General features: G+C 38.4%; 1 protein-coding gene across 1 annotated transcript in view; it reads left to right on the forward strand.

Annotated features, from left to right (window-relative positions):
- The window catches only part of ADCY2 (adenylate cyclase 2), a 205,255-nt gene that overhangs the window by 10,424 nt on the left and 174,147 nt on the right, over positions 1-20,684 (forward strand). Inside the window, exon 2 of the mRNA XM_040076938.2 lies at positions 9,857-10,054. Within this exon, the coding sequence (XP_039932872.1) occupies positions 9,857-10,054 (198 nt within the window). The remainder of the gene's footprint in view (positions 1-9,856; positions 10,055-20,684) is intronic.

A 20,684-nucleotide genomic window follows, 5' to 3' on the forward strand; every position in this document is an offset into this window, starting at 1 on the left:
GCCTGGGCCCTGTGAACCCCAGTTTATTAAATACGTAGTTGTATGCACTGACAGAGTTCTCAGTTAACAAGAGGAAAGGACACAAATCAATGGAAGATAAACCAAGGGAGAGAAAACTGCTGATATGGCAAATGAGGATGTATAAAAAAGCCACTCACTGTTCAGGTTGAGTATATGGTGTTTGCACAGGGCATATTTTTGAATATAAAATATGCAGGCCCACACATCCTGGTTCTACTAATTTTGTTTTTTGTCAGAAATATGCTATTCCATGGTATAATACAGTGGGAATGGTCACAAGCTCGTGTGGTTCTGGCTATGCCTTTGCATACAGATAGCTCCAGTGGAGGTTGTTCCTGTTGGCCTGAGATGGGCACTACCTTTAAAGATCAAAAGAGCTGGATTAAAGCACAGATGTGCTCACTCCATGCAGAGAATAGAAACCTTAAAACCATGTGTTACTCCTTCAGAATCTAGCCACGATGTTGCAGCTTTAACTATGCTTGAAAACTATCTTTTCTTCCTTTGCATTCATTTGGAAGTTGTGATTGAAACAGAATTATGGTGTTCATCATGCACTGAGGTGGTGGCATTGTGGGTGTTCTCTCTTCTTTATTCTATTTTCCTATGTTCTGCATATTGAGTTGCTTTTTGACTGCTGGTGAGCACCTAAGTGATGTTTTAATGGGTCTAGCTATGATAAACACCAACAATCTTTAAGTGTTAGTAGCCAGCCAAGAGGCTGTCTTGTGTATAAACTTAGGATTGCTCTGTCCGAGGTGCATCTCTGCACTCACATCTCTGCTGAAATTCATCTGCCGTTTTCTTGTTCTGTAGGGACTCTTATGAGATCTTTTTGCTTCGCTTCATAGCTGACCCTCATCTTTGCTGGATTGCTGTTCAGCCCTTTTCCAAACTGTTTATGCATATTTTGAACATATACCCTAGGATTCCAAGGGTACCTTTGGTACCTTTGTTTTTAACAACTTTTACTAGGGTAGATGCCAGACTTGCTGGTACTTCCCTTAGTCTTTGAGAGAGATCCCAGGAGAGACTGGCATTACATCACAAGCCTGTCTGTGGATACTGTGGAACATTTGGGTGCAGGTTATATCATGCTAGTACAGTTTTAGCTCTTCCTTCTTTGAGTCTTATTGTCCCTTTCTGATTAATCCTGACTGCTTGTGGTGTTGTTTTTTTTTTTTTTTTTTTTACATTTCATGTTTCCGCTTTTGTTTGTAATTCTTCAGTTTGAGACAGACTTTCTGATTTATTCCCCATGCATAGATTATTTTGGAGTGAGAATTATCCCACACTGAACACAGATTAAAAAAAAAACAAACAAAAAAAACCAACAAAAAACAAACAAACCAAACAACCCAAACCCTTTCTGCTACAGTCTGTTCTTCTCTAGCAGTTCTTTTTAATACCTGCATCATCTGTTCGGAAGTCCTTTAGCAGGCTGCCAACTTGTGATTATGTTTCAAAAAGAATTTGCTATTTATTTGTATACTCTTAAAAATAATTTCTCAAGCAAGATCGTTTCTTGGCTTGCATTATTGAGTCTTTATATTAATTGAGTCTTTATATTAAATCCTTTTTTTTAAAATCCCTTTCAGGTTTCACTCTTTTTTTTTTTTTTTTTTTTTTTTTTTTTTTTTTTTTTTTTTTCCTTCTTCTCTACAGCAGGTAATGTTTAGAAGCTTCCTTGCTTGGATGCTGAGGCATTCTGGTTGTATTTTGGTCTTTCTCAAGTTGCTTAGGTGTACTGATTAGCTTTTGCCCTGTGCCTCTGAGTTTTATGGTGTCTTCAGGCTACCTAGGAAGATTTTAATCTGTAAGCTTACAGCTCCCCCTTTCAAATTCAGTGTTTAGGTTTGGGTTTTCATTTGTTTGCTTAACAAATTGTTATAAAGAAGCTCCTCAATAGCAATATTTTGTTGACCAGGTTGTTTCCATTTTTTGAGATCAGACTGATCTCAAGATTGTTTTCTCCTTCTTTGTATGGGTGGGTTTTTTGTTTGTGTACTTGTTTTGTTTTTCAGCAGTGCATGAGACACAGACTGTGGTCTCAGCTTCCATCTGCTGTTGTGATGCTTAGCAAGTCCATCTGGGAGTTGCTAAAGTATCCCTTGACCTGCTGTATTTTCTTCTTTGACAGTCTTCCTTATATCTGCATGATAACTAGTCCTCTAAGTAATTTATTTTTATGAGGCTTTGCTGTTCAGTCTCTCTCTCTCTTTTTTTTTTTTTTTTTTTTGGCTCATAGCCAAGTTATACCATTTGGTAATTCTCTAAGACTGTTAACACAGGCCTTTCTTCAGTCTCTGGAGAAGAGTATGACTTTCAGTCTTTTTCTACTTTTTCATTCTTCTGCTGATGGTCTTTTTTACACAACGTTTTCAGCAAAACTGTTGTGTAAATAATGCTTCAACAACAGGCATTTTAGTTCTTCCATCCAGCTTCTTAGCCTTGTGGAGAGGAGTGTATCCTTTCATATGGTGTCTTATTTCCCTGCCAGATTTTAAAAAGAGTCTGTTCTGCCTTTCCTTTGCTGAAACCTTCTTAGCTGAGTTTAATCAACTCCTCTCCTTTTGTTTAGTTGAGACTCACTGGTCTCCTTGACAGTACTGCTTCTCTTAAACGATGCACTCTCTTTCTATAACAATCAATCTATAACATTCAATTTGAATGATTTCCTATGATGTTGGAATTGCTAGCAAACTCATTCTTATATTTTTTAAGCTAAATTGCCTTCTAGAGGCAAAAATCCTATTCCCCAAATATCCCAGTTTTTTTGATTTCCCTTTTGAACACATTTTCTTAGCTGCTTATTGAACTTTTGCTTGCCAACCGGTTGGGTTTATTGGGAGCATTTCTGGGAATGCTACAATAGTTCTCTGCTTTCTTCACTAGCAACAAATATTTTACCTCCAGAAGTTTTCTTCCAACATTGTGTGTTACTGTTATTTCGCACAGCAGCCCTGGCACCTCCAAAGAGCTTTTCCAAATGCTCTGTGAGGCCTGATGGTTTTTGCATTAAACAGAGAAGACTTTGACTCCTGGTTTGTCAAGACTTTGTGCTCCTGATAATCATTGCTACAACACTAAAGCAGGAGAGGTTGATTTATAGCTATTGGGCAAACTTGGAAAAATCTGGATACAATTGTTTACTACTGACTAATTGAGAAGATAAATAATATCTATATGTAACTGGGCTTACTGAAAAAAAACCCAAAAAACAAAACCCACTGTCCAGAAGTGCCTGGCTTGGTAGTCAGGCATGTATGTGGTCAGATGGGTGTTGACAAGACCTGCAGGGTTGGTCACTGTTGGTCCTGTGTGCTCACATTGCCTGTAGCACCAAAGAACAGTTCTTGTTTGGATTGCAGCAGAAGCGCTGCACTGTTGCCAAACTGCACACTTCTCATATGGGGAGCACATTTACAGCACACATGGTTCATGGCTTTCAAGCCTGGGGAAAGGCTTCAGGTGCCCAGAATGTCATCTGAAGGGTTTGGATGAAATCTTGCTGTCCCCATGTGCTAAGGAATGCAAAATGGTGTGGAGTGTGGCCATGGATGTAGAACTCCTTCTCAGGGTTGCATACAACATCACACAGCAGCTGGGCAGCTGTACTGCCACATGATCCCTGTGATGTGCAGATGGCTGGACTGACATGCATCTAGTGTGGAGTCAGAGCTCTGTGCACTAACAGCAAGTGTAGACTGCACATCAGACTCATTAATAGAGAGAACTGAATTTCTCAAGACAGAAGACATCATGAAACAACTGTATTTGGGCCTAATGCTATTATCATTGATCTGCTAAGCTAGACAGGGAATGCTGATTCAAAGAGAAAAAAAAATTCAGGCATGCAGTTACATAGGGTCTTAGAGAGAATGAGAAGCTTAATTGACACAAACTTCAGTACAGTTTGATTAAAAGTTACAAGTCAGTTAATTTTATGCTCATGTCCTTGAATGTGCTGCACAAAACTCAATGGAAGATATTAAAAAATATTTTAAAAAAAGGCACATAAGAAAACTTCTAACCAGGCAGCTAAGCAAGAATAACAAGTGAAGTTTTATGTTACGAAAGATTAATGGTGGGCACAAAAGGCAGAGGAGTTTTTCTGAGTTGTGGATCCAGAATACATCATGTGGTATTGGAAAGAGCATCTGGCCTTAAAGACCCTGCACAATTTCTGAAGTGGAGATGGACTAATACTAATGGAACTGATGGAAAAGAAACCTGAGACTGCTGGCAAGAACTCTTCAGTAGCTGCCCTAAATGATGAAATCCTAGATGAAACAGTACAGCTCCTTGGCCAGGAGCAGGGCATTGCACCTCTTAATAAAATGGAGATTTTTTCCAGCTGTCTAGCAGATGGCACACAGTGCAGTCAGCCGTAAGCAAATTCACTAAAATATAAAACCATAGGAGAGAGGTCACAAGTAGCCAGAAGACTTTTGCAGATTTTGTAGAGAAATATTTATTCAGATATTAGAGAATTTAAATGCTGTCCAGTTTTACAAAGAAAGGGTGATAATGTCTTCTGAAAATCATTATCTCAAATCCTCGAAAAGGTTTTGCAGGAAAAATGGGTAGTTTTTGCTGCAGAGACAACTCAACAGGTTCTTTCAGTCAGTCCTGTTAAAGGAAGATGTTTGATTGAGAAGTCAGCAAACTAGTAATCCTTGAGCCCTGTAACATTCCTTCTAACACTCAACATTTTTGAAAATAGCTGCATGAAACTAAAGATACTGAAAATTGAATAGATGTATGGAATAAAAAAGTAAATTAATGTCTGAAGAACATTAATCACTTAGTTTTATATTTACATTTAGAAGATGTTGCATTGATCTCAGCAAAAAGGGATTTTAGTAGGAGTTTAATGTGGTAAATGGTTTGAGTTAATTCAAAGCATATGATATTTCAGATCCCAGCAGGAGTCCTCTGTGTATAGACTACTGTTGAATTCCATTAAACAAAAAGAATAAAGTGTCAAAAGGATAAGGGACCGTGTTAAAAGATTTTATGCTGAAACTGGCATTTTAACTGCTTATTTGTTCATTTTTATGGATTATTTAATCTGACTATGTTTTTATATCGAACAGTGAAGTGGTCTACAGCAGCTTTGCTGTTTAAAATGAAACTGAGGGCATGGCATTATCTAGGAAAGAACAGGATGTAGATTGCGAGAAGGTTGTGGGTTTTGGAAAGATGATTGAAAGTGACTCTTCAGATTTTACTGGTGATAACAAGATTATCACACTTTGGAAGAATTTGTGGGGATTGGAAAAATTTCTAACAGTAGAGTTTTAATTTCTTCAGTAATTAAAAGACAGCAAGATAGAAAACACTCAGGGAGATGCAGCTGTCAGGTAAGATCCATCTATTGCAGGCATAGCCATTATGTTCAAAAGTGTCATGCTGATATTTTAATTCTTTACCTCTGGTGTATTTTAATTTCTGAGACTAGTGGTAAAAAAAAAAAAAAAAAAAAAAAACAAAAACAAAAAAAACCAACAAAAAAAAAACCCACCCAAAAAACAACAAAGTGTTTGGGTTTGTTTTTGTTTTTCTTTCTTCCCCCCACCTCTTTGGAGAGTGGTTTAGGTAACAGAACAGCTAACCTTCAGGATTTTGCAATACCCAACTTGCTAAACACACTGATAATTGCAAAAATTGATCAGGAAGCTGCAAGTTCTAAATGTCCCGCTCTTAAAGTTACAGTTCTATAAAGATCTTGTTCCTCTGAAGTATAGGAAAATATTGTTCAAAGTAATTTCCAAAATAAACCTCTGCCTTACAGGGCCTGCTTTTCTTGAGCTGACATTAGCATGTATTTTAGGGGCAGGATTCTGAAAATCCTCCTGGACACATTAAGGCTTTCTGTAAAGGATACAAATTATGATAAAGTTTTATTTTCTCATGTATTTTATAAATTACCTGATGCGTATACTATTTTGCTTGTAAATTTCAATTTTACTTCAGAATTTGTACAGGGTATGGTGGGATGCAGGCAGCTTGTGACAGCAGAAGGATGTTGTCTGGTGTCAGCTCAAGGAGGTCACCCGTGTTCAGGAGCTGATATTGTGCGGTCTATCTTTTTTTCTCTCTGCGTGCATTTAAATCAAAATGTAAAAGCGTGTAGTAGGAAGGAGAGAAAGCAAAAATAAAATTTTAGATTTAGTGATCAAAATAGTTCAGCTAAATGTTGAGATCGGTGTACACATAAAAAAAGGAAATTGAGTAGCTGTTAATTTGGAACGTTTTGATGGATTGACCTAATTATAGAATACATATAAATATATGTGACTGCATGAGCATACATGTGCTCTAAACAGACATCTAAATATTGTTGATCTGTTATGAAGCCAAATCCTTCTAGAAAGTGCAGTAGTTTTATTACTTTTTTACTGATGTAGAGAAGCATGCAGTTAAAGTGCATCTGGATTTTCTTGCTAGTATGTTTGTAGCGTGATCCTTATCACTGAAATGCCAGTTTCCCATCATTTAAATATGTGGTTTTCCACAGTCTTGGCTTACTCCAGGAGTTTTTGGTTTCCTTTGGTGCTGTGACTTGGGCTGTGGGACAGATGGTGCAAGGAAGTTGATGTCCTGTTGCCTGCGACACCTGTCTCTTGCAGCAAGAGTTTGGCAATCCCACCTGGAGGTGCAGAAGTCAAAGGCTGAAGTCAAATGCTTTTGGTGTTAACTGAGCTGACTTTGGTGGTGGCACTTAATTAGCAGAAACAAGTTTCAGAGATGGGATTGATCAAAAAATCACAACAATCAGTGGTTCTTCCTACTAGTAGGTGGGTTTTATATTTTTGCTCTTACTATGCAAGATGGCACGTGTCTTACTCTGTGCAGCTCTGTACTCTTGCAAACATTTACCCTTCTGCCTAAATTTAAGGCCATAATTTTGTTTTCAGTGTGACTACCCAAATGCTTGAAAGCCTTCATGTGCATATTTGATATTTGGAAGCTTAGTGTCTGCATTTCAGGGTTAGCATCACCACTTAAAATTTCCTGACACTTCTTTTGCTTATACCGTGACTGTCAGTGTTGCAATAACAATTGCTTAAATGTGTGACTTCATAAATTTAAAAGGAAATGAAAAATAAGAGGAGTTGAAAGATGAGCTGACTTTTGCCAGGCAGGGCAGGGTACTTTGTGTGGTGTTTCCCTTGTTTTGAGCCTGCCAGGGTGGTGGCTGCTCCTGGGCTGGAGCTGGGAGCAGCTGGGTGTCACAGTGCACACGCAGGTAGGGCTGCAATGAAAATGAAGAAATGGGAGCAGCAAAGGGGACCAGATTTTTACAGTAAATGTCTCTAGATATCAAGTTGTAAAACTTGCTAGATCAGGGAAAAAAAGCCAAATAAAACAAACAAAAAAAACCCCACCTGGTCATGGCATTTGTAAATGTTTGTAAATTTACAAACTTATTTGTAAATTAATAGTTTTGATTTAATAGAAGAAAATCTTTTATACATAAGAAAGGAAAAAAGTCATATTAAGAGACTTGTAAGTAAAATGTTACGTATTTAGGTTGAAAACCCATCAATAAAGATTTAACTAAGGAAGCACTGCACTAAGCAAACAACTGCGAATAAGGGAAAAATAAATGTTTGTGGTTAGATGTCTTACAAATCATCAAATAAGAACTTTCAGATTCTCCTGAAGATTTCACCATGAAAAATGAATCTGAGGCTTTTCTGCATGAAGTCTGTGGTTACTGTTGCAGCAGTAGCATTTGGGTCCTGCTTTTGGGAATCCTTGTTGCTGCAAATGAGGCTGTTAGAATTCATAACAGCTGGGCAATGACTAAAGATCCTGTGACTGTACTTTGATATAGTGCTGTTGTATTTCAACCAGGCGTACTTTTGAGCATGTACAGCAATAGAAAATAAAATATGTACTTTATTTTTAATGCACGCATCATTAGATGATTTAAAGATGTTAGTGTAATAGCTTACAAGTAAGTTCTGTATATATATGAATTTAAATATTGAATATTCTGAATCTTACTTCACGTTATATTTAAGTCCTTGCTCTGGGCATTGCTTGTACATTTCAAAGTAAGTAGTTGCTAGGAGAAAATGTATATATGTAATCTAAAGTCTGTTCTTCCAGATAAATACTTCAAGCAGAATCAAAGTATGTAGTACCTTTCAACTATCACTGTCAAAAAGGCTTTTACAGAGCTATGGACATAGTTGATTTGTGAGGCATTTTGACAGCTGCATTGTTCAGGGTGATTTACTGTTTTCTCAATCTGCTTCAAATAATATTAAATCACAGAGTGCTTTGGGCTAGAAGGGTCTTAAAGATCACCTAGTGCCAACCCTCCTGCCATGGGCAGGCACACCTTCCACTAAAAAAGTTGTTTAAAGCCCCACCCAACCTGTCCAGTATCACTTGGAGAAGGGAATTATCAGCGCATTCCAGGAACCACCTGGATTGCTCATGCCCTGGTATGTTGCTCCTTCAGCAGGTATTGGGGAGGCTGAAGTCCATCATGAGGACCAGGACTTGTGAACACGAGGTTGTTCCTGTCTGTCTATAGAGGGCCTCATCTTCTCAGTCTTCCTGGTTGGATCACCCGTAGCAGACCCCCACTATAATGTTGCATATCTCTGGTCTCCCTTTAAGCCAAACTAAAAGCCCTCAGCTCCTCATCCATCACCCAGCACGGGGATGCTCCATGCATTCTTACTGGTCATTGACATAGAGGGAAACACTTTGTGTCCCCTCTCCTCTCCTTCCTGAAGAGCCGGTATCCTTCCATTCCAGCACTCATAGGAGCCATCCCACCACATCTGTGTGACGAGATCCTAGGTGCACATCTCTTGTTTACTGCCCACGCCCCCGAAGCCAACATACTGGCTAGAGTGGCTGGAATTCCTTTTCCTGACGAGCTGCAGTCCCTTTTCAGACTCACAGTATCTCTTCCTGGTATTGGCATCAAACCTGTAGGGGTGGAATGGATGGAGGTTCTGTTCCCCTGCTTAATTTTGTGGGGATTGGTGAAAAAACTTCTTGAATTCCAGAGTGCCTTGCCATCACCTGCTGCAGTTTATATTGGTTTAGCTCAGGCTGTTCCTCACTGTGCCACTGGTGCTCTCATGAAACTGCAGCAGTGGACAATAGTGGGCTCTGTGAGCCTGGGAGTCTCTTGGTGATGTCCCTGCTGTGAGCCCCCAGTAGGCAGCACAGCTCTCAGGATTGTACACCTCTGTACATGAGAGAGTGACACACCTCTCTTACAGGAGAGTCCCTGCTGCTGTCACCCGTCACGTTCTTGTGGGTGCGTTGACTGTTACAGAGCAGATGGGGCTGCCTGGCTCAGCTCCAGCACCTCTTCTGATAAGATGGGTCTCTTCAGTCTGCAGAGCAGAGAAGAGATTCTGCAGGGGCTTTAGGGGAAGTTTCTTTCTCCTGCAGATTCATGCTCTTCTGCATTTTGTCCTTCTCTGTTCCGTGCGTGCTGGCGTTGGAGTTGTTGGATGGCTGGCCATGGACTGTGGGTCCGCTGCAGGCTGAGCTTGGAACCAGCTTTCCATCTCAGCCCCCCTCACGCTGCACACACTTCTCACAGCCTGCTGCAACTCAGAGTAGTAAAAGAAGTGTTGTGCTGTTGTGGTTAATAGTTACAGTAGTAGTTACAAGGCTTCACGTAACAGCTTCTTACCATGAAAGAAATCCTATTTTGATTTAACTCACTTTAGATATCCAGTCGTGTCTTTCTGCCATTTCCATGTACAATAAATTTAGAGTATGTTATTGATGTCTGACCTTTAAGTACATTTGTTTTAACTTCCTTTTCATTTTCCTCTGTTTTCAGGAAGTTGAAGACCACGTGGCATTTTTAATAACTGTTCCGACAGCCCTAGCAATTTTTTTTGCTATATTTATCCTTGTCTGCGTAGAACCTGTATTTAAGAAGCTGCTTCGTATATTTTCTCTGGTGGTCTGGGTATGTCTTGTTGCCATGGGATATCTCTTTATGTGTTTTGGAGGAATCATCTGCCCCTGGGACCAGGTAAGATTGCTATTATTATTAATTTTACTTCCATTTGGTACATTTCCAAGAACGATTCTATGCAAAAGCACGCACATTCATTTCTGCGGGACATCTCACAAAATGTTTTTGGGACTAAGTGGTTGCATGCTGAGACTCCCTCCATCTATTTTATAAATACCAGAGATGTGCATACTTAAAATACATTAGGAAATATTAGAAGGTTTTGCTTTTATATTTTTAAACTCCTTTAATCACAAATGCTTGATTCCAGTTACCGGCTTCTTTGTAGAGTGAATATTTGATTCTAGTGACCAGCTAACATGGCAGAAATGCTAGTTTTGTTCAACACTGCTTATGCTATCTTTTCCTGTTTAAAATGTTTGAGCTCTCAGTGTAGGCTTTCTGTGGTCTACAAGGTGTTCTCTAGCAACGCATGAGAAAAAGGGCTGGGAGTCTCCTCACTTGTCTAGAAAAATGGATGAGAAGTAAAGTACCCTTCACATTTTTAAAATTTTGTAATGAAGAAAAAGCAAAATATAATTGCAGCCTAATGGCAGCACTTTTGAAACATCAATAAATGATGTGCAATATCCAACGCTGTGTCTGATCGATTCTTCTGAGTTCTGTCACATTATTTTCTTTTCTCCAAACTGCTCTACATGGGAATATGGCTCATAATATTTTTATAACTCTTCAAAGGATGGAAAAAGTCTTTTAAACATATAAATATGTCTTCTGAAGATTTCATGCTGATTCTATGATTTTAACCTTTAGGTTGTATTACTTTCTCCAGACTGCCTTCTAGGTCCTTGAGACAGACTTGTAATAAATTCTCTGACTTTTTATTCAGATCTTGCAAAGACTTGCACAAATACTGAACTTTAAGTAGTTCCTTTAAACTCTTTAATGTACATTATTTGAATTACTGATGCATGTTGGTACTACTTTAGAAGCCCTTATCTTTGTGGGTGACTTTATATTTTCATTTTCTTGGAAGGTTCTAGGATTAGTTATCTAAGAAATCTCTTATCTGGTTTAGGGGTGTTTTTAAGTTTTATACCTTTTCAATAGTTTAAACCACCAAACCAGGTCACACTTGCATGTTATAAAAAACAATCAGAACATGAAATACTTTTCGTTAGATACAGATTTCATCTTGGGAGGCTTGTGTCTTTATGATATCACATCTAGGTAATTCACAAGGTCTTACTTTTTCCATTTGTTTTTACTGGCAGTTGTGTCAAGTCGGCTAGAATATTTCAGACTTTCAAGCTTAGATGCTAATATTTAGTTAGCCGTATTGTTTATTCATTGTAAATGATACTAAATTTAGTTTTGATATTTGAAAGCTAGGATAATGATTTTCAAAAGCAGGTGTACGGAAACGGGTCTAAGAGGGATACTGATGTCTGAGTCTCAGAGTTGTGTTTAGCCTGTGATGATTCGTCCTGCCATGCATTCCTCTTAGGAAACACGTAGGCATTCCCATAGCATGCAAGGGATGCGTCTGGCCCCGTGACGGAGGAAGGACTGTGGAGCTCTGGGAAATGGCATTGTCTCCTACAGGTTGCCAGGGCACAACTCCTCTGATATTCAGTGTTTCTGCTTTGCGTGCAAGAGCTGCTTGGAGAAGAGGCTATTTGGGCTGGAGCTGCCTCTCTTGCTCTGCCAGCAGCAGCCGGCTCTGGCAGCCGCCTTGCCGAGCCCTTTGCGGGCTCCAGCTGAGAGCGGGCAGGGCCTTTCCACAATGCCTGGATCTGGCTGCAGATGTCTTTGGCATCTGGCGGGAGAGGGGCTGTGTCACAGTAGCTCCTGGCCACTGCTCAGAGTCCAAGATCGTGTGGCTCTTTGTAGCAGGACCCTTCACTTCCACCTTCTCCTTTGAATAGCAGTGCCTTTTGTGGACTGCTTTTGTAGGAGTACTTTTGCCTAGTGCCTGTTAAGAGTAAACTATGGAAATACGTGAATCTTTCTGGGAATTTGACACTTTACACAAAATACTAATTGAAGGTTCGATGTTTTCAAACATTTGAAAAAGAGCTGTGAGCAGTAAAATAGTGCCTTGTATTCCTGTGATGCTGGTGTTTTGTTTGCTCTTCATTGAGAATATGCAGGTCAATAATTGGTGTTAACACTTATATGTGAAACCAAATTGGAAAAATTCTTCCTCGCTGATCACTGAAAAGTTCTTTGTTGAAATTTTACATTTTGTGAATCTTTAAACCATTTTACTTGGGGTATTAAAGTGGTTTTGTGATTCCTTTATGCTTTTTATGAAAGAAAGGAGACATGATGTAAAATTTCAGTTAGTCAGGTTTCAAATATATCTCTGTCAACATTAACTAATTAGAAAATTATGAAAATGAAAGAGTTCATGCACAGTTACTTACTAAACAAGTGCTTTATTTTAATTTACTTCATGTTTATATACACTTACTTTCGTTTACTTTTAATTTACATCTAATTACAGCCTAACTTCTGTTTTGGTCCAGGAGAGTTTAAAAATGTCATAACTTTCATGTCCCCTGAATCTTAAGCTTGTTAAGAATATGGATTTCTTAACTGTACTAGTAACTATTGAAAGATAGATATTCTGCATACCACAGTTACTAGAAAGAGCATGTTACTGTGCCATTAGTGGGCAGACCTTTGAGTGACAGCCCTGCATCTTCTGAATTTTGGCGTAATGATTTTCTTTTTGGCTGCTTGCAACTGCTCAATGTAGTTTTTCTCTGTTGTCTTAAGGAACCTGAGGTGTGAACTTTTGTGGCTTTTGTTTACAATAAAAATACCATTTGAGAGAGATTATTTTGGTTAGGAGCCCAATATATATTTAATGCTGAGCAGTTCTTCCTTAGCCTGCAAGCACATAGCTCAAATAACCCACAATTAGGAGAGGGCTGAAAATGAAGTGGTTGGTTAGGGCCATTGTTTCAGTTTTTTATTGGAAACCTGTAGGCTGATGTGAAATAAGTGCAAATAGTAATTGATTTCAGCTATCTTTTTGCCATCCCTGCAGACTGCTTTTATCAGTCTCCATTTCCTTGACTCTTCTTTGGTTGCAGGTACAGCTTTGGAGAAAAGCTCTTATCTGGCAGGTGTCTGGCTGCTGCTTGAAGGGGGAGGACACTGTGGCTGTGGACAGTTACTTTGTCCCTTGTGCCAATATGCCAGCTCCATGCTGAGCCTGATCCAAAGGCTGTTATTGTCAATGGACTGCCCGGGCATCATCCCTAACCCTTCTAGGAGAGCAGCCAGCATATTTGCACCATCAGCCTTAGTAGCTAACTTACCTCTTTAGTTAGTCCAAACTCCATTACTCCTCTGTGTCAACAATGAAGAACAGTGAGTACACTGAGAGGGAGATGGAGCGTGCCTTAGGGAGGCAGTGGGCGGCTTAACATGAAAAAATTGGAACAGTGATGGCAAGAGTCTTTGTACCTGACAGTTTGTTAAAGTGTGGCAATCCTCCTTTATTGGTGTCAGCCCAAGTTTTTGTGGCATTGGAGCCCCTGGTTTTCCTTGGTGGCACTTGGATCCTTTGTTAGGACCTTCATGTACTGCAGTTTGCATGAGCCAGGAGAGAGACTGGGCTGCCTGCTAGGAGTCATGAGACAGCTGTGTTAGTTGGAAGGAAGTAGAGCAAAGATAGTCGTGCTGAGGCTCAGAGAGAGCCACTACCTGCTGGCAACCTTCTTCCAAGTCTAAGGTGTGAGCAGTAACGTTTGAAGATGTTTTCAGTGAGGAAAGAGCCAAGGGCAATGCCTGCTTACCAAGGTCCATGAGGAAATCTGTGGATGGTGTGTTGGTAAGGGGCCAGTAATGCAAGGCAGGCAAGCTGAGCAAGGAGTGCTGGTAGAAAGGAGTGATGGATCGATCTTGTTGTGTTAGAACACTTCCTTACTGAGGAAGCACTTTTCCTTTCAAAATGTAAATCCAGTACCTGTCTGCAGAGTTTCATGCCAGGGAATGAATTTGAATCAGTTTTCTCTTGTTTCGCTGAAGGGTAGTTATTGTACAACAGTTGCCTTTCTGTGTCACCCTCTGACATGTCGAATACTTCCTCAGCCTTTTATATGGGGTATATGTAAATATGACATAGCACTTAGATATCAGTGGGAAAAAAGAGCTCTTAAAGCATGCAGTGGATGATATAAAAAAAGAGTAATTATGCAGCATTATACTAGTCTAATGAATTCTACCATTGCAGGATTTTGGTATTCAATTCTATTTAATCATAAATGTGTTTGCACAGTGCAGGCACCAGATGTGTTCCTCCTTCTCTACATTCAGTTACAGCACAGAAATTACTTCGAGCGGAATTTGACACTTACGGTTTAAAAAAAAATAAATCTAGAGTGATGTGCTTAGAATATATATTTGATTATTTTAGCCTAAATTCTGCTTTTTAATCTGAATTTAAAGTACTTCTTTGTTTTGTTTTAATCTGCTGATATACAAGTGTTCAATTTGGGCCTTGCAATAGTCCTGGCTTTAGAAGTGTGGGCAAAATTTTATGCCCTAGTATTTATAATTCTCTTCTTTTTGATACTGTCTTAGCACCTGGGGATATCTGTTGTGTGTTGAGGGGTGAGGGCCTGCACAAAGTTTCTGTGGTTGTGGTAATCAACTCCTGTATTAGGCAGTTCGGTGAAAAAATGAGTCTGCAGAAAGGGGAGACTTGACTTTGTGTGAATTACGTTGGGTCTGATTTCCACACCTTGCCCTATCTAAAGTCAGCCCTGCCCTAAACTATTAGTAACATGTTTTGTGGTTAAGCAGTATAAAAAGAAAATCTTGTTAGATATTTGAGGAAAGCAAGGCAAGCGTCAGTGAAGTCCCTGCAGCACAGGAAAGTGAGGATGAATTGATGCTATACCACTTGTCCTGGATCTGGAGTGTGGGGGAGGCTTGACTTTTTTTAAAGTTCAATATTAATGAATGAGTATCCTGAACAAAGAACCAAATCTTGTTAGGAGCATGGTTCAGTACCTTGTAGGTGAATATTCACCTGAAAAGGACATGAAGAAAACCAGGAGGTTTGTATAAAAGGGAAAGGTACTGCCAAGCAGATGATACTCTGCTTTAGGAATAGGTGTGATAGAAAAACAAGAACCCCCCAATCCAGTATATGCCATATTTTCAGTTATAATCTTGGAAAGAGATCAGATGATTTTTATCCTAATACTTTTTTTATAGATATATAAAGTCACAGGCTTATCAACAAGATATTTTCAAGTCTGTTATGGTTATATCTGTATAAAAGACAGGGAAAAGATGAGCTATTAGACATACCTGCCAGTAATTAAAATCAGTAATATGGTAAATTAATATAATACAATAACCTGAGAACTCCCGAAATACCAGCTGGCATAGCCAATGTGCCATTGTTAACCTTTGCTATGTCATGGCAGTGCATTATGAGAGCAGCTGGTGAAAAAAGAACTGATTGCTGTTTTAAATAGGGAATCTATTTTTGAAAGAAAAAAAGATCTGGTTTTCTGCCAAAAGGGAGACTAGAAGCCCTGCTAAAGGAGATGACCATTATTAAGGTAACTGCACATGTAGGTGAGGGGAGGTGGCAGGCAGTGTGAATTTAGAGGGCGTCAGGCAGGAGGAAGATTTCTGGCTGGATTTCTCAGAGAGCTCTCTGGAGAATGTTTCCCTTTATTGGTGTTTTTACTAGTGAAGGGGTGACTGAATGTCACTGCTGTAATGGAATTTGTTGATGACCCAGTTCAAGGATTCCTAATACAGCAAAAGATCACAATGTTATGGGGAAGAAAAGCTTGACCTTGAGGACTGCAGTAATAGCAGCTAGATGAAATTTAATAATAGGAAATATGAGGTGTCTGCATTTGGGGACTAACGGCAGAAGTTACAGCTATAGGCTGAGTTCATCAGTAGAAAAAGAAGCAAGGACAAGCAGAATGAAGAAGGGAAGCATTAGGTGATCACTGGGTCATTTGGACATGGGTCCAGAAAAGACTCGTTTATGATGGCAGAGTATCCAGCTAAAGATAAATCCTTGCCTGGATGACTCTGTAAACTTCTAGTCACCTTTATGCAAAAGATCACCAGGAGAAAGGAGAGTTCTGTGAGAGGAGGTGAGAAGAGCTTGACTTGGGTGTAGATCTGCAGAGGAGAAGCATGTTGAGAGTGGTGTGACTGCCATCTACAGATAGTCCGTGGTTGCAGACATCAGATTTGAGCAGAAGCTACGGAAGACAAAGTGGCACGTACACCATAAATTAGTGACACCTACACCCCCACCCACAGAAAAGTAAAAATCATCTGGCTAGTAATGAAAATTAAACTGAAAATTAGAATTTATCCCATAGCCATTTGACCACTTGGTTTGTGGAGGTTAATATCCTCAGGATAATAAAGATCAAAATAATGAATTGGTTTTACAGTGGGATGCTGTCCTTAGCTGAGAGTCAGTCGGTGTCTTCATTCGAAGAGAATGGGCTTCAGTGGTTCAGGAGCATCCTTTTAGTTCTTTATTTCTATGGACCACTGAATATCTGGAAAATACTGAGATGTTTTAAATGAAAATTTGCTTTGACCTGTGCCTGAAGTTCGTCTAAAAGCTGAAGAGCTGCATTTTCTGAATTTTAAAAGTTAATGGATTTTCGCCATCTAAATATCTTTTATCCTTCTGGTGTTCTGGAGAAGTAGTCTCAGAATTTAAAATATATGGGGATAATAATTTTGGTCTATTTCTGATCTCTTTAGGCATTCATTATAACATTTATGAGAGACGTTTGATGTAATATAAAGTAGAAGAGATTGGTTGTGTCCTGGAACTTACCGAAAGAACCTTATGAAGTTCTTTTTTCCCTACTAGTTTATTTCCCTTGACTCCATTTCTTGAAGTGTGTTTTTCATCTTGGGGGGGACAATTGAGTACAAAGGCAGAACTGATTGTAGTTTTCATCAAGATTATTGCATAGTTTACACGCAGTGTGATAATTGCAGTGCAGGTCATGTGAATGAACTTTGCCAAGGCAAATGTACATATTGACGTACAATAGAAACGTAAGACTCAGGTAAATATGCATGAACTGGTTGTGGCAAGATTTTTCTCTCTGATGGGAAATAACATTTATCAATAAGAATATTAATGTTTCAGAGAGTACTGACAATAAGCAATGGCCATTTTAAATATCATCATACTCTTCTGATGTTGCTGAAGTTGACATACCAAGTGATAAATGGAGGTGAATAATTTAAGCCCTTCATATTGCTTCTTATGCGCTTAATAATTGATTTGCCATCAGGAAATAAACATTTAATAATTTTGTAGTACCCATATAGCTAACAATTACTTGTATGATGGAGCTACCAGAGAGCCATTAAAACAGCTATCCAGTACTTCTTGCTAGCAGGTTTAATTTAAGGAAGACATGCAAATATCATTCATTGGAATTGTCTTTTACTCAGAAATCTAACAGTTTGCCTGAGTTCTAGGAGGAAAAGTCTTGGCATGATACTGCATTAATCTGTTGGTTTAAGCTGTTAGACCTTACATACCTGCCTGCCATGGGAAAGCTTGTACCTTTACATGGCCACTGCATATAATATTGTATGTTTTTATTTTTGTGAATTGGGTGCAGAAAGGGTGTATCTTCATAGAGCCTGACCTTTGGTCATTTTTTTTGCCTTTTGTCACAAATGTGATTCAGTTTGCAGGTTTCTAGTGCTGTAAAAAATTAGCTAGAGAGCTATTGAACAAAGAAATAATAAAATAGATGGTGAAAATGTTCCCTACAAGCTGCATAAGAAGACCTCAGTTTAGTTCTTTGGGGTTGTTCCCTGTGTCTGTAGCTTTTATTAAGTGTTTGGCACAACTGTGGTGCTGAATAAATGAATGTGAGTATTTGGATTGTCAGACGATTACTTCTCTTTTAGTCAAGGAAGCAGGTAACAGGATTTTTCCCCATATCCCTGCAGTTTGTAGTATGCTGGCTTTGAAATCCTTTTTACTTCCCATGTTAGGATGAAAATCTACAGTTTTGCAGGTAGAAGGAAACATTGCTTACCTTAACGAATATTTGAAAGGAGAGGATACAATAGTTTGTTGACAAGCAAGGTGCTATGTTTGTAGAGTTTTACAAAAGTAAGAGATAAAGATGTAAAAAAATACATTCGATGTAGTAAGGTTCACTCAATATGAATTGTAGGGGATTTATGTTTAAGTTTTATATATTCATAGAAAATATAATATCTTTGTAAATTAATTTTTGGGATATCCTAAATATACAAATGTAATTAGGTCATAAGAAGGTGTTATTGCATGATTTCAAGTGTGATGAAGCCCAGGTTTCTAGGAAAAATATGTAATTGAATCGAAGTTATATAAATAATTATACATTGTAAATTATAAGTTCATTGATAATTAGAAAATAGAGGTACTTTCAAGAGATCCTTCATGCTAATTTAGTGACTTTTTTGTTTTATTTTACTGTGTGGGTTTTTTTGTATGGAAGCAGTGTAGCTGGCTTGTTTATTGGGAGATAGCTTTGATGTTTATGTTTAATTCAGCAATAGATGGTCTAGAAAAATTGGAAGGAAGAAAAAACTGGACTGAGATGATGGTCAGTTCTCAGACAAGATTTCAGTGCTAATGAAAGATGATGCCAAAGGTATTTTATGATTCTGCCTCTTTAGGTAACATATGAGACTGATTTGGAGAAGGGCTGAGAACAGGAAAGGCAAGAGGACTTTCAAAAGGCAGGTTTCAAAAGTAGCAGCTTTTCAGAAGAGAACGACTAACTGCTTGGGAGATCCATATAAGGGAGAAGGACACAACATCTCCCAGCTTCAGTATTGCAGAAAAGCTAAGCCTCCCATGCCAGTGTCACAGGAAAAGCCTTTTCAGTCTATCAGGGGGAAAAAAACCCCACCCTTTTTCTCTCCGCATAAAGGCATTCACAAGGGTTCAGAAAATAAATTGCGTTTTCATGCAGCGCAGCATCTCCTGTTATGCAAGTTTGGGAAAAAGTACTTTTCTGTTACTACCCCAAAGCTTTATATTGATTTTATAGCTTAAAATAAATTTTGCTGAAAATAAATTTATCAGTAGTGTTGATTTTATTTAATATTTGAAGTTCTTGGGTTATATTGTTCTGGCAGATTCACTTTGAACAGTTTCGAACCTGACTATGTATTAATTATATTGAATTCTAGATTGCATTTTTCTTGTTTGATTCTTGTACTTAGCATTTTAGCTAAGTTATATATGCATATAAATTCTATTTGTTACTTTTCAGGGCATTATCTTTGCTTAAATTAGCAAACCTGAGTCTCTTCTTAAATATTCTGATTTCTGTAATATTTTACTTATATTTGTGAGTATCTTCATTTCCCAAGAACGAAAATGGCAGGTTAAGTGATGACTCTGTAACTGCAGCCACCCTGTCTTCTGTCTTCATGTGGCATTGCATTGTAATTTGCATTTTGTACTCTGCACAGTCTCTTTACACAATACTTTCTAGATTTCTTCTTTGTTGTAGTATCCCAACTTGAGATGGCCTCTGTAATTTATCAGTTTGCACATTTGTAGTATGAATGTCCTTAACTATTTTCTGCTTGTTTTGGTTACTTCATAATTCCTTTGTGTTCCTTTTTCAGCTTTTCCTTTCATACATTTCTTCCCAAGTTTGCAGCACCTTTTCGTATTTACCACAATAGTTGCTTCCTCTCCCAGTTACTAATGAAGGCAGCCTTTCCTAAATCTAGTATTTGTTGCCACTCTGTATTTTTTTGCCTTACAACAGCTGTTGTCTTCATAAAAACAGTTCTTGCCTCATTTGATATGGATGAGTTTTTAGGCATCATTATGACAATGATAGTGTTGCAAGTTCAGATGTCTGAGGGCTCAGTTTGAGATCAGTTATATTCCCCTTGACCATGCTTGCAGTTCTGCCTCCCTGCCACCTCCCCCAAAAAAGGAAAGAAAAATACCTTTGTGGCAAGGTAGGGGTTTTTTGCTTCCTTTTTTTGGTAATATAAGCAAGCAAAATATTATAGCTTTATTTTCCAGATTCTGTAATTTTTTAATATGTTTTGTAATTTTGGAATGAACTGATCCTAAGTTAATGTGATAGTAACTACTGCATGTATTTTTCTTTTTTATGCTGTTGTTAGCCTTAATAATAATTTTTTTTCAAATAAAGTACAGTTATTAAGGAAATGGATTCAAAAGCCTGTCATGTAAAGAAGGTGAACATCTAAATAAAACATATTAAACACACATCTCTGAAAACTTCTACTTTCCAAAAATAACTAAAACAAAATAGTATTTTATTGCTATTAAATGAGGCAGAGATTTCAGTAAACCTTTCTTTTTCCCCATGTCACACTCTGATTATCCATTATGACTGAATATGTTATCTAATGCTAGTTCCTAACAATGTGCACATATTATTTACACACCTGTACAAACAAGTATAAATTAGTCCCCTAAATGGCTTTCACAACACTACAACAATGGTGTTTGTTAGGCAGATGTGGATGACTTTTATTTTCTTTGCACTAAACTGAATTTATCAACAGTTAGAAACTTGTTTAAGAATATCAGTTACGGTTTTAGGTCTTTCTTAGTTCTGATGCAGATAAACTGCCAGGTCCACTGGATGACCCA

This window comes from Hirundo rustica, chromosome 1 (genome assembly GCF_015227805.2).
Source record: "Hirundo rustica isolate bHirRus1 chromosome 1, bHirRus1.pri.v3, whole genome shotgun sequence".
Lineage (NCBI taxonomy): Eukaryota > Metazoa > Chordata > Aves > Passeriformes > Hirundinidae > Hirundo > Hirundo rustica.